Source organism: Choloepus didactylus, chromosome 19 (genome assembly GCF_015220235.1).
Source record: "Choloepus didactylus isolate mChoDid1 chromosome 19, mChoDid1.pri, whole genome shotgun sequence".
Lineage (NCBI taxonomy): Eukaryota > Metazoa > Chordata > Mammalia > Pilosa > Megalonychidae > Choloepus > Choloepus didactylus.
The window spans coordinates 39495513-39510950 of record NC_051325.1 but is presented as its reverse complement, the minus strand read 5'-3'; the positions used below and the strand labels follow the sequence as shown (position 1 = coordinate 39510950).

The window sequence follows — 15438 nt, the reverse complement described above, 5'->3', positions numbered from 1 at the left end:
AAAAAAAAAAGAAGAGGTCTAATGGGAACAGATGGGGAATATCAGGAGGTTAGTTTGGGGTATGTTAACAGAGAAATCTAGAATACTACACTGAAAACGTAAATTTTGGAGCTCTCAACACAAAGGTAGGGCTGGATTATCTAGGGAGCAGACAAAAGAGAAATCTGAGCACCTGGAGAGCTGCAGCCTTTACAGGTAGGGGAAGAAGAGTCAGCAAAGGAGAGGCCATGAGACAGTAGGAGGCCCCCATCTTACTCAGCCTCTCAGTGGCAGTTGGTCCAGTTGACCACACCTTCTTTCCCCTTTTTTTTTAATTGTGTTAACATATATACAACATAAAATTTCCCATTGCAGTGTTTGAGTTATCTTTTAATAAACCTGATGGAGATGTTGAATACCGCCCATCTCAGACTTTAATTGTGTATATAAATCACTCTGGGTATAAATGCACAGATTCTGATGCTGAATGTCTGAGGTGGGATCTGAGATTCTGCTGTTCTAAGAAGCACCCAGGTGATACCAATGCTGCTGATCTGTGGCTCACACTTTGAGTAGCCACAGTAGTAGATAGTTGAATACTAATGGGTTCTGGGGCTCAGCTCATCGTTGAGGCTGGCCTAGATGAATTTGGGAATGAAAGAACACCTGGGCATGGGAGGCCTGCTCTGAGGGAAGTGGCCCTTGAGGGTTAGTGTTCTCTCCTTTGACCTCCACCTGCTAAGCACACCCCTGCTCATCGCAGACAGTTTTGCCGCGGGGCTGAGCGCAGGACTATGACCCGACCTAATGCCCTGGATCGCTGCCGAGGGAAGCTGCTGGTGCATAGCCTGGTATGGTCCAGGGGAAGGGATCGGGGGACCCAGCTGGGGCCTTCCACTTAGGCTCCCTTCCTGCCCTTCTAGAGCTTGTTGGCAAAGCAAGGACTGCGGCTTCTGCGGGGCCTGAGGCGGGGCAACGTGCAGGAGAAGGTAGCATTGACCAAGAAGCTCCTAGCAAAACTGTGCTTCCTGTCCCAGGAGGTAATGTGTACTCCCCGCTCCTTTCCCCACCCCTGAATACCCTTTTCCTTAAGCTTTTGAGCCATTCCAGAAACCTCTGGGTAGGGGTGGCCTAATATTTGTCCTGTGGAGTCATACCAGGGCCATGGGAACCACTGCTGTGGGCACAGGACCAAACTCCTTTTGGAGCAGCTAAGGGTAAGGGTAAGGGTCCCAGGGCCTGGCAGGGGGTCTAGGAAACATGCGGATTCTCTGGAATAAGATTGGGCTTGACCTCCCTCTGGGCTCTGAGCATGATGAAGGGTGAGAGGACTTTTCATTTTTGGAGAACCTCCTCTTCTAAGCATCAGCATATGCTGTTTTGTGTGATCCTCCCAACAACCCTGGGAAGAGGTTACCCCACTAGACAGGTGTAGAAACTAAGGCTTAGAGAGGGAAAGTGACTGGCCCATGATGTTGCAGCTGGTACATGGCACAGCTGGAATGCAAAGCTTTGCTTGACTCAGAAGCTCAGTCCTCAAAGCCACAGGATGTTTTCACTGCTGGGGCTGGTATGTCCTCATGGTCAAATGGTGAGGAATTGGATATTGGTTGTGGGCCTTGAAGGGTAAGTTTAGCTTTTGGCAAATGTGAAAGAATGTGCAATGGCACAGAGCATGGGGGTATGGGCAGCTGGAAGACAGGGTTGGAAAGGGAGACAGGATAGAGACATTATATTTAATTTTAGTACAAATTTGTTTTATCTATAATGAAAACCTCCTTTTATCAACTGTTTAAAAATATGTTATGACTTAAATATATATCCTGAAATAATATAGTTTAATTTTGCTATTTTATATAGTACTGTTTAGACTCTTTTGTATTGTATTTTGTATTGTGAGATTTATTTGTATTGCATGTAGCCATATTTTGTCCATTTTCATTGCTGTATAATATTCTACTGTTTGGATATGCTATACTTTATTATTGATGAATGTGGGGGTTGTTCCCAATGGGTAGTGATTAGAAACAATGCTTCCAAGCCCATTTTTGTACATATCCTGGTGCACAAGTGCAAGTTTTTCTAGGGTATTGTTCTTAAACTTGGTTTCAGGACCTCAAAGAGCTTTTGTTTATGCAGGTAATATCTCTTGATATTTACAATTTTATAAATTAAGACTGAGAAATTTAAAAAGTATATTTATTAATGCATTTAAAATAGCAATAATAAACTCATTACATGTTAACATAAATAATGTATTTTAGTGAAAAATAATGATATTCCCTGAAACAAAAACAATTTGGTGAGAAAAGTGGCATTGTTTTACCTTTTTGCAAATGTCTGACTTATTAGAAGTCAGTTGGATTCTTACATTTGCTTCTGCATTCAGTCTGTTGTGATACGTTGTTTTGATTGAAATTGTAAGGAAAATCCGGCCTCACACAGATAGGAAAAGTACTTTGATAATCCTTTCAGATAATTCTGGATATTTGGAGATATTCTTCTTGGTACTATACCAAAATTGCACAAGTGATAGTTTCTTAAAGGTTAGTTTCAATGTGGATTCTGAAACCGTATCAAATAACTTTTTAGGCGTTTTTTGTTGTGAATGTTAACATATATACATACCTGATGACTTTCAAAGTATAATTTAACAAGTGGTTAGCAAATTTCAAAGAATGTTATGGATTACAGTTCAACAATTTCAGTTATTTCCATTATTGTAAAATATATATACAGAAAGGTATTAACTTTGAAAGTACAGCTCAACTAGCAGTTATATACGTAATTTCAAAAAATGTTATGGATTACAGTTCCACAGTTTCAGTTCTTTCCTTATTGTGAAATATATATACAGAAAGGTGAAAACTCAAAGCACAATTCAACAAATAGCTATAGAGCAAATTTCAAAGAATGTTATGGGTTACAGTTCCACCATTTCAGTTATTTCCTTCTGTATTTATATAAAGTTCGAGTATTCATAATCCTTTATTAAATCCTATCTTGTCTGTTGCTACCCTTCTTCTCATTTAATCACTTTCTCGATCTACAAGGGTGTCTAGGCAGTAACCACACTAACTTATTCATATTGAAAGGGGATGTTGACAGTATGGGGAAGGGGACTGCTTCTGATAGTTGATCTTTAAGAGGCTGTTGCCTTTGGGAGGGTTTTAGGACTTGTCTGGCTTAGGAACACTCTGGTGGATTTAAGTTTCTGAGAGAAAACTTAGTGAGTGAATCTTTTATAGAGTCTCATATAGGGACCTATGTATTTCAGGACTACTTTTGGTAAGGGTATGGCATACTGTGGCCATTTGGGATGTTTAGCTGGAGCTTGCATAAAAGAAACCTCTAGGATAGCCTCTTGACTCTATTTGGGATCTTTTAGCCACTGCGACCTTATTTTGTTATCTTTTTCTCCCCTTTTAGTCAAATAGGCATTTTCAGTCCCTCGCTGCCTGGGCCAGGCTCATTCCTGGGAGTCATGTCCCATGTTACCAGAGAGACTAATTCCCCTGGGAGTGATGTCCCTCGTGAGGGGAGGTTAATGAATTTATTTGCCACGTTGGATTTGGAGGGAGAAAGGCCACATCTGAGCAACAAAAGAGGTTCTCTGGAGGTGCCTCTTAGGCATAATTATAGGAAGGCTTAGCTTCCCATTTACAACCCTAAGTTTTACAAGAGCAAGCCTCAAGATCAAGGGCCTGGTTTATTAAGTAAAGGGTTTCTAATTTCACATAACATATGTTCTGTCCCAAGATAAATGATCAGTTTCTCACATTATCTTCACTTAGTTGTACAATCATCATCACTCTCAATCTTAAACAATTATCATAACATAAAACATCCCAGAGCTCCACCTCTTGACTCTATTTGGGATCTTTTAGCCACTGTAACATTATTTTGTTATCTTTTTCCCCGCTTTTAGTCAAATAGGCATTTTCAGTCCCTTGCTGCTCAGGCCAGGCTCATTCCTGGGAGTCATGTCCCATGTCACCAGGGAGATTAATTCCCCTGGGAGTGATGTTCCTCGTGGGGGGAGGTTAATGAATTTATTTGGCAAGTTGGACTTAAAGAGAGAAAGGCCATATCTGAGCAACAAAAGAGGTTCTCTGGTGGTGCCTCTTAGGCATAATTATAGAAAGGCTTAGCTTCCCATTTACAGCCCTAAGTTTTACAAGAGCAAGCCTTGAGATCAAGGACCTGGTTTATTAAGTAATGGGTTTCTAATTTCACATAACATTATATTTTGTCCCAAGATAAACAGTTTCTCACATTATCTTCACTTAGTTGTACAATCATCACCCTCAATCTTAAACAATTATCATAACATAAAACATCCAAGAGCTCTTATCAGCCCCTAATTGTTTATCCCTAGCATTAGTGTAGTGCTGGTAAGATATTCCTATTAAATATAGTCTATAATATGTGATGGGTAGTTTTTCCATATACCACACTCTTTGTACCAGTGTCATACCTTATATCAAGCTAACACTTGTTTATGTTTGTAGTGTTACTCTGTGGGTTATATGCCTTTAAACAACCACTTTCTAACATGTTCACCTTCAATGTGGCACTAATTCTTATAATACTGTTAATGCACCATCATCACACCTGTCCATTCCAATACCATTGAGTTCATCCTCATTATCATATCTGTACATATTGGATTATCATTCCTCCTTCACTAGCTTCTGTCTATCTCTAGGTCCCCTATATTCTACATTACAAGACAATTATTTTACATTGTTCACGGAGTTCACATTAGTGGTTACATACGATATCTCTCCTTTTGTGTCGGGCTTATTTCACTCAGCATTATGTCTTCAAGATTCATCGATGTTGTCATATGTTTTAGGATCTTGTTCCTTCTTACTGGGGCATAATATTTCATTGTGTGTGTGTGTGTGTGTGTGTGTGTGTGTACCACATTTTGTTTATCCACTCGTCTGTTGAAGGACATTTGGATTGTTTCCATCTCTTGGCAATTGTGAACAGTGCCGCTGTGAACATCAGTATGCAAATGTCTGTCATTGTCACTGCTTTCAGATCTTCTGGGTATATACCAAGAAGTGAAATTGCTGGATCATAGGGTAACTCAATATATAGTTTTCTGAGGAAACGCCAAACTGTCTTTCACAGTGGCTGTACCATTATATGGTCCTACCAGCAATAAATAAGTGTTTTAATTTCTCCACATCCTCTCCAGCATTTGTAGTTTCCTATTTGTTTAATGGCAGCCATTCTTATTGGTGTGAGATGATATCTCATTGTGGTTTTGATTTGCATTTCCCTAATAGCTAGTGAATATGAACATTTTTTTCATGTGTTTTTTAGCCATTTGTATTTCCTCTTCAAAGAAATTTCTTTCCATATCTCTTGCCCATTTTATAATTGGGCTGTTTGTACTATTGTTATTGAGTTGAAGGATTTCTTTATACATGCAAGATATCAGTCTCTTATCAGATATATGGTTTCCAGATACTTTCTCCCATTGTGTTATTTGCCTCTTCACCTTTTTGACAAATTCCTTTGAGGTACAGAAACTTGATTTTGAGGAGTTTCCATTTATCTATTTTTTCTTTTGTTGCTTGTGCTTTGGGTGTAAGGTCTAAGAAGCTACCTCCCGTTACTAGGTCTTGAAGACATTTCCCTACATTATCTTCTAGGAGTTTTATGGTACTGTCTCATATTGAGGTCTGTGCCAATTTGAATGTATTATGTCCCCCCAAATGCCATTATTTTTGATGTAATCTTGTGTGGGCAGATGTTATCAGTGTTGATTAGATTGTAATTCTTTGAGTGTTTCTTTGGAGACACGCCTCACCCAGCTGTGGGTGATAACTCTGATGAGATAATTTCCATGGAGGCATGGCCCCGGCACCCATTCAGGGTGGGCCTTGATCAGTGGAGCCATATAAATGATCTGATAAGCAGAAGGAACTCAGTGCAGCTGTGAGCAACATTTTGAAGAGGAGCTACAGCCAAGAGGGACACTTTGAAGAAAGCACAGGAGCTGCAGATGAAAGACAGTTTGAAGACAGCCGTTGAAAGCAGACTCTTGCTCCAGAGAAGCTAAGAGAGGACAAATATCCCAAGTGCAACTAAGAGTGACATTTTTGAGGAACTACAGCCTAAAGAGGAATCTCCTGAGAGAAAGCCATTTTGAAACCAGAACTTTGGAGCAGACACCAGCCACATGCCTTCCAGACACCATTGGCCATCCTCCAGTGAAGGTACCCGATTGCTGATGTGTTACCTTGGACACTTTATGGCCTTAAGACTGTAACTGTGTAACCAAATAACCCCCCTTTGTAAAAGCCAGTCCATTTCTGGTGTTTTGCATTCTGGCAGCATTAGCAAACTAGAACAAGGTCTTTGATTGACTTTGAGTTAATATTTGTATAGGGTGTGAGGTAGGGGTCCTCTTTCATTCTTTTGGATATGGATATCCAGTTCTCCCAGCCCCATTTGTTGAAGAGACTGTTCTGTCCCAGTTCAGTAGATTTTGGGGCCTTATCAAAGATCAGTTGACCATAGATCTGGGGATCTATTTCTGAACTCTCGATTCAATTCCATTGATCAATATGTCTATCTTTGTGCCAAAAGAATGCTATTTTGACTACTGTGGCTTTTTAGCAGGCTTCAAAGCCAGGAAGTGTAAGTCTTCCTATTTCATTCTTTTTTAGAATGTTTTTTAGCAATTTGGGGTCCCTTTCCCTTCCAAATAAATTTGATAACTAGTTTTTCCAAGTGTACAAAGTAGGTCATTGGAATTTAGATTGTAACTTCATTGAATCTGTAGATCAGTTTGGGTAGGATTGACATCTTAACAATATTTAGCCTTCTTATGCATGAACACAGAATATCTTTCCACCTGTTGGGTCCTGTGCTGGTTTGAATGTATTATGTCCCCCAAAATTCCATTTTCTTTGATGCAGTCTTGTGTGGGCAGGAAATGTATTGGTGTTGATTGGGTTGGAGACTTTTGATTGGATGTGTCTGTGGAGATGTGATCACTCAACTGTGGGTAGGATCTTTCATTCAATAATTTCCATGGAGGTGTGGCCTCGCCCTTACAGTATGGGCCTTGATTAGTTCACTGGAGCACTATATAAGCTCAAACAGAAGGGGTGAGCTTGCTACAGCCAAGAAGGACACTTTGAAGAACACACAGGAGCTGAGAGAGGAGCCGCAGATGAAAGACAGTTTGAAGATGGCCATTGAAAGCAGACTTTTGCTCTGGAGAAGCTAAGAGAGGAAAAATGCCCCAAGAACAACTAAGAGTGACATTTTTGAGGAACTGCAGCCTAGAGAGGAACATCCTGGGAGAAAGCCATTTTGAAATCAGAACTTTGGAGCAGACACCAGCCACATGCCTTCCCAGCTAACAGAGGTTTTCCAGACACCACTGGCCATCCTCCAGTGAAGGTACCCTTTGTTGATGGACACTTTATGGCCTTAAAACTGTAACTGTTTAACCAAATAAACCCCCTTTTATGAAAGCCAATCCATTTCTGGTGTTTTGAATTCTGGCAGCATTAGCAAACTAGAACAGGTCCTCTTTGATTTGTTTTACTAAAGTTTTGAAATTTTCTGTATAGAGGTCTTTTACATCCTTGGTTAAGTTTGATCCTAGGTATTTGGTTTTTTTAGTTGCTATTATGAATGGAATTTTTTTCTTGAGTGTTTCTTCAGTTAGGTCATTAATAGTGTATAGGAACATTAGTGACTTTTGTGCATTAATCTTGTATTCCGCCACTTTGTTGAATTTGTTTATTAGCTCAAGTAGCTGTATTGTCAATTTCTCAGGATTTTCCAAATGTAAGATCATATCATCTGCAAATCAAGACAGTTTTACTTCTTTGTTTCTGATTGGATGCTTTTTATTTCTTTGTCTTGCCAAATTGCTCTGGCTAGAACTTCTAACACAATGTTAAATTAAATAGTAGTGACAATGGGCATCTTTGTCTCATTCCTGATCTTAGGGCGAAGGTCTCTCACCATCGAGTACTATGCTGGTTGGTGGGTTTTTCATATACACTCTATTATGTTGAGGAAATTTCCTTCAGTTCCTCCCTTTTAAAGTATATTTATCAGAAAAGGATGCTGAAATTTGTCAAAGGTTTTTTCAGTATCTATCAAGATGATCATTTGATTTTCCCCTTTCGATTTGTTAATGTGTCGTATTACATTGATTTGATTTTCTTATGTTGAACCACTCTTGCATGCCTGGGATGAACTCCATTTAGTCATGTTGTATGTTTTTTTTAATGTTTCTTTGGATTTGGTTGGAAGTATTTTCTTGAGAATTTTTTCATCTATATTCTTTAGGGAGATTAGCCTGTAGTTTTCCTTTCTTGTCATATCTTTATCTGGTTTTGGTATTAGAGTGTTGTTTGCTTCATAAAATGAGTTAGGTAGTGTTCCTTTTTCTTCAGTTTTTTTTTGAAAGAGTTTGAGCAGGAATGGTGTCAATTCTTTTTGGAAAATTTGATAAAATTCCCCTGTGAAGCCATCTGACCCTGGGCTTTTTTTTGTAGGAAGCTTTTTGATGACTGATTGGATCTCTTTACTTGTGATTGGTATGTTGAGGTCTTCTATTTCTTCTTGGGTCAGTCTAGGCTGTTCATGTGTTTCCAGGAAATTATCCATCTCCTCTAAATTGTCTAGTTTGTTGGCATACAGTTGTTCATAGTATCCTCTTATGATTTTTTTAATTTATCCAGGATCCATAGTAATGTCCTCCCTCTCATTTATGATTTTGTTTATCTGGGTCTTTTCTCTTTTTGACTTTGACAGTCTAGCTAAGGGTTTTTCACCTTGTTTTCTTCCCAAAGAACAATGTTTGGTTTTATTTATTCTCTCTATTGTTTTTTTTTTTTTTCTCAATCATTTATTTCTGCTTTAATCCTTGCTATTTCTTCTACTTGCTTTAGGGTTATTTTGCTGATCATTCTCTAGCTTCTTTAGTTGTTCCATTATTTCTTTGATTTTAGCTCTTTCTTGCATTTTAATGTATGCATTTAGAGCTATAAATTTCCCCTCAGCACCACCTTCGCTGCAACCCATAAGTTTTGATATGTTGTGTTTTTGTTTTTGTTCATCTCTAGATATTTAGCAATTTCTCTTGCAATTTCTTCTTTGACCCACTGATTGTTTATGAGTGTGTTGTTTAACCTCCACATATTTGATGGTTACTGACTTCTAGTTGCATTCCATTGTGGTCAGAGAATGTGCTTTGAATAATTTCAATCTTTTAAAATTTAACGAGGTTTGTTTCATTCCCCAGCATATGATCTGTCCTGAAGCAGAGACACTGCTCCAGAGCACTAAAGAAGAATGTGTATCCTGTTAACTTGGGATGTATTGCTCTATGTATGTCTGTTAAGTCTAATTTGTTTTTCACGTTGTTTATGTTCTCAATTCCTTATTGGTTCTCTGTCTGGTTGTTCTGTCTATAGAAGAGAGTGGTGTACTGAATTCTCCCGTGATTATTGTAGAAACATCTGTTTCTTTCTTCAGTTTTGCCAATGTTTGTCTCATGTACTTTAGAGCATCTTGAGGGGTGCATAAACATTTATGATTGTTATTTCTTCTTGGTGAATTGTCTCCTTTTATTAGTATATAGTGTCCTTCTTTGTCTCTTATGACATCTTTGCTTATAAAGTCTATTTTATCTGAAATTAGTATTGCTATCCCTGCTTTCTTTTGGCTGTAGCTTGCATGGAATTTTTCTTTCATCCTTTCACTTTCAATCCCTTTGTGTCACTGCATCTAAGATGAGTTTCTTGTAAACAGCATATTGATGGCTCATATTTTTTATTCCAGTCTGCAAATCTGTGTCTTTTAAGTGGGGAGTTTAATCCATTCACATTCCATGTTATTACTGTGAAGGCAGTTCTTGAACCAACTATCTTATCCTTTGGTTTTTAGTTGTCAGAATTTTTTCTCTCTATTTCCTTTAAGTTACCCTTACTAATACTCCTCAGTTCTGTGCCCTTCTCCAGGTCTCTCTCTCCTTTCTCTTTTCTCAACTGGTAGAGCTCCCTTTAATATTTCTTGCAGGTCAGGTCTCTTGTTAACAGATTCTCTCAGCATTTGTTTTTCTGTGAAAATTTTAAACTCTCCCTCAGATTTGAAGGAGAGCTTTGCTGGATAAAGATTTCTTAGCTGGCAGTTTTTCCTTTTCAGAATTTTAAATATGTCATCCCACTGCTTTCTCGCCTCCATTGTGTCTTATGTTGTTTCCTTTGGATGTGCTGAATCACTTTTCTCTTGCTGCTTTCAGAAACTTCCCTTCAGCATTTGACAATCTGATCAGTATATGTCTTGGAGTGGGTTTATTTGGATTTATTCTATTTGGAGTTCGTTGGGCATCTTTGATTTGCATATTTATGTCATTAGGAGGGTGTTCATATACTCTCTAGCCCTTTTCTCTTCCCCTTCTGGCACACCAATGATTCTTATATTGTGTGATTCATGTTGTCCATCATTTGCCTGAGATCTGTTTCAAATTTTTCAACTTTTTTCACTGTTCTTTTGTGCTTTCACATTCCATTGATGTGTCCTCTAGTTCACTAATTCTTTCCTCTGCCTCATCAAATCTCTTGTTGTGTCTCAAGAATATTTTTAATTTGATCAATAGTATATTTTATTTCCATAAGATCTGCTATTTTTTAATTTACTCTTTCAAATTCTTCCTTATGTTCTTCTGGGATCTTCTTGATGTCCTTTATGTCCTTAGCCATCACATTGAATTTGTTTTGAAGATTTCTCTATACTTCTTTGATTAATAGCTCCAAGTTCTATCTCTCCTCTGGCTTTTTAATTTGGTCATTTGGGTTGTCCATATCTTCTGGTTTCTTCATATGCTTTATAATTTTCTGTATTTTTGGCCTCATGGCATTTGCATATCTTGATAGAGTTATTTCAGGATATGCAGGAGTATTTGAACATTAATTTGTAATTTGGCAGAGCTATAGCTTGGTGAAGTGCACTTTCTTTGTCCTACCATCAGATGGCACTCTTGTCCCACCTCTTACCCTCATGCCAGTTCTCCCTCAGCTTCATCTATGCACTGACCAGGGTCCAAACCAGGTGGAAATTCAATCAGTGGACCAATTTTCCATGTGCCCTGGGGATTGCTCGACCTGTGGGAGGGGATTGGGTCCTGCACGGTTCAGCAGGAGTCCACTCCAGGGCACAGTGGTCCTGACAGTTCCCAGGGCTGCAGGTGGACCACTCTGGGGCTGTGGTTCTGCATATCCCACCTTCCAGCTTAAATGCCCCGCAGTCCCTGTCTGCCATGTGCCCGCGAATCTCTGGGGTTGGGGAGGGGCTCCTGGCACTTCCGTGTGGTGCTCTTGCTGCTCAGCTGTGCACACTGTGGGCTTCTGTGGAAGAAGAGTGGATATGGTCACAAGACTGTCAAATCCTGAGTTCCCTCACTTGAGCTCTCGGCCTTGGGACTGTGGAGGGTTATCTCCCCAACCAGCTGCTGAGATGTGTGTATGGAGTGTGGAAAGCTGCCCCCTTCTGTGCTTGTCTGCCAACTCCAATTGCCTGTCCCTGGCATGGGGGCTCTTGGCCACGGGGCTGTGAACACTCACCCATCCTAAATGCAATCTCTTGGCCTGTCAACAACTACATCCTCACTATGTGGTGTAGAAGTTCCTGCCTGGCCAGTGGCACCCTGGAACTGCTGTTCTGGAGTGTTTTCTGTCCTTTATCTAGTGTTTTTCATGGAGGAGAACTTTGTTCTGACTCTCCTAATCTACCATCTTTCCAGAAGCCTCAGATAATTTTTTACACATTGGTCTGTCTTGCACTTTGAATGGATCTGTTACCCTTGCCTGGTTTTGAATCATTATGCATAAATCAATTGGAAATTTGATTCACTGAATTATGTAGATTTTCCAAATGTTAACACATTTCATTATACAGTAGCATAACATTATATTCGTTAATATCACCACTAGTCTCATCAGACAAGTCTTTAGGTGACGGGAAGCTGTCAGGTTCCCAATGGCAGATATAAGAGATACAAGCTTTCCACAATTCTAATTTTCACATTAACATATGAATTTTATAATTTGCAACAAATTCTGTCAGTTGTTTTCCTTGAAGTGACAAATTCACTTTGTTAATGTTCTAGAAAATGAAGAACCATAGTTAAACAAGTTTTAATAACCATAGTTTGTCAGTCATTCTTTCAAGCAAAAATAGTGTTTCATTAAAAAAAGAAAAAGTTAGTTTGGTCTGCAATTCAACTTAAACATCATGCAAGTGCATTTCCTCAAGACCATTGTACTTTGGTAAGTAGAAGTGCTTTATGTGTATTTCCCATTTTGTTACACAGAATATTTTTAAAAAACAGTACTCAGTAATTTGGGCAGATAATAAAAAATATATTTACAGCCTCCCCCTCCCCAGCCTCGAGGATCTGGGGGAAGGTGCGGATGTGTTGGACATCCTCACCTGGACTGGTGTTGATGTTGTCACAAACATTGGGACTGGCGGTTTGATGTGCTGAGCTCTCGAGCATGGGACCTGCCCTTATGAAGTTCATTACCACAAAGGAGAGTCTAAACTTGTATGTAATGGTGCCTAAGAGTCTCCCCCTGAGTACCTCTTTGTTTCTCAGATGTGGCCCTCTCTCTCTCTAACTGAGCCATCTCGACAGGTGAACTCGCTGCCCTCCCCCCTACATGAGACCCGACTCCCAGGGGTGTAAATCTCCCTGGCAACGCAGAGTATGACTCCCGGGGATGAATGTGGACCCGGCATCGTGGGACTGAGAGTATCTTCTTGACCAAAAGGGGGATGCAAAATGAGACGAAATAGTTTCAGTGGCTGAGAGATTTCAAATGGAGTCGAGAGGTCACTCTGGTGGACATTCTTATGCACTATATAGATAACACCTCTTAGGCTTTAATGTATTGGAATAGCTAGAAGTAAATACCTGAAACTACCAAACTCCAACCCAGCAGTCTGGACTCCTGAAGACAATTATATAATAATGTAGATTACAAGGGGTGACAGTGTGATTGTGAAGACCTTGTGGATCACACCCCCTTTATCTAGCGTATGGATGAGTGGAGGAATGGGGATAAAAACTAAAGGACAAATGGGGTGGGATGGGGGGATGATTTGGGTGTTCTTTTTTCACTTTTATTTTTTATTCTTGTTCTGGTTCTTTCTGATGTAAGGAAAATGTTCAGAGATAGATTGTGGTGATGAACGCATAACTATGTTATCATACTGTGGACAGTGGATTGTATACCATGGATGATTGTATGGTGTGTGAATGTATTTCAATAAAACTGAATTTAATAAAAAAAAAACAGTACTCAGGGCTAGAGCTTTAATACAGCTAATGTTTTCTCCTTCTTCAAGGATGTATGCATATATTTTTTTTCTTTTTAAAAAATTTTTCTTTTTCTTTTTTCTTTATTTTTTTCTTTTAGTTTGTTTACTACATATATTTCTACTGTGAGTGCATGGAAGTGAGGAATTCCGTGACTACTGTTATTTGGTGCCACTGCCTTGATTCTTGCCAAGGTGCCAGCAGTTTTACCCATTGCTTTTGCATCATCAGTGCAAGTGTCAACATACTGAAAAAGGCAAATAACATGCTACTAGTATTATGAGAATAGTTTCAACCCATCAGAAGTTCTGAAAACTGAGAACTGAGAGCTGCTGCTCTAGGATAATACACACAAGAGTCAAATTGCTGGGTTGTGTGGACCATGCACAGCTTCAACTTTGCTAACTAATGCCAAACTGTTTTCCAAACATTTATCAACACTTGTCCTTTTCAGACTTAAATTACCAATCTTGTGAGTGTGCAGTGGCATCTCATTGTGGTTTTAATTTGCAATTTGATGATTACTAATGATGTTGAGTGTATTTTCATATGTTTCTTGATCATTTAGATTTCTTGTTCTGTGATGTACCCGTTGAAGTCTTTTACCAATTTTTCTATTGGGTTGACTGTTTTTATGTACTTCTTTATGCATTCTGGATGTTAGTTCTTTGTTGGGTATATATGTTACAAACATTATTTCTGTTTGTGGCTTAGCATTCACCCTCTTTTGATGTATTTTGATGAATAGAAGTTGTTTTATTTTTTTTTTTCCTCATGCAACCTCATTTTTTAAAAGCAGTTTTATTGAGATGTATTCACATACCATACAATCCATCCAAGGTGTATAATCATTGGTTCACAGTATCATCACATGTATCATCACATGGTTATGTATTCATCACCAATTTTAGAACATTTTCATTACTCCAGAAAAAAAACAAACATTCTATTACCCCCTATTATTGACCCCTTAGCACTGATGTGGTACATTTGTTACTGTTGATGAAGTAATAAAATTTAAATATTACTGTCCAATTATAGTCCATAGTTTGTAATAGGTATATTTTCCCCCATATACACTCTATTAACTCCCTGTTATAGTAATGTACATTTGTTCTGGTTCATGAAAGAACATTTTTTATTTGTACTATTAATCACAATCATTGTCCACCACAGGGTTCACAGTGTTATACAGTCCCATTTTTATCCTCTAGCTTTCCTTCTAGTGGCTTATACAACTCTAAACTTCTCCTTTCAACCATGATCACATGCACAATTCAGTGCTGTTAATTACACTCACCATAATATGCTACCATCACCTGTATCCATTTCCAAATATTTAACTTCAGTCTAGGTTCTGCACACATTCTCTATCCGCATTCTGTCTCCTGGTAACCTGTATTCTCGATTTTATGTCTTTGAGAGTTTACTTTTTATAATTAGTGCATATTATTGAGATCATACCATATTTGCCCTTTTGTGTCTGACTTATTTCACTCAACGTAATGTCCTCAAGGTTCATCCTTGTTGTCACATACTTCAGGACTTCATTCCTTCTTACAGCTGAATAATATTCCATCATATGTACATACGAAATTTTGTTTATCCATTCATTAGTTAATGGACACTTGGTGTGCCAGTTTGGATGTATTATGTCCCCCAAAACACCATGATCTTTGACGCAATCTTGTGGGGGCAGACGTATTAGTGTTAACTACGTTGGAATCCTTTGATTGAGTGTTTCCATGGTGATGTGACTCAGTCAGCTGTGGGCAAGAACTTTGATTGGATAATTTCCATGGAGGTGTTAGCCCACCCATTCAGGATGGGTCTTGATTGAATCACTGGAGTCCTATAAAAGTGTTCATAGACAGAAGAAGGTGCTTCAGCCAAGAGAGACACTTTGAAAAACACATAGGAGCTGAGATAGGAGCTGGAACACAACCCGGGATCAGCAGATGCCAGCCACTTGCCTTCCCAGCTAACAGAGGTTTTCCGAATGCCATTGGTCTTCCTTCAGTGAAGGTATACTAGTGTTGATGCCTTATTTGGACATTTCCATGGCCTTCAAAATGTAAATTTGTAACCAA

At 39.0% G+C, this 15438-nt stretch overlaps 1 protein-coding gene across 1 annotated transcript in view; it reads left to right on the top strand.

The window, feature by feature from the left end:
• The window catches only part of LOC119515720 (fer-1-like protein 4), a 66311-nt gene that overhangs the window by 9464 nt on the left and 41409 nt on the right, over positions 1 to 15438 (top strand). The window contains 2 exon segments of the mRNA XM_037811841.1: positions 743 to 830; positions 903 to 1019. Coding sequence (XP_037667769.1) covers positions 743 to 830; positions 903 to 1019 — 205 coding nt within the window.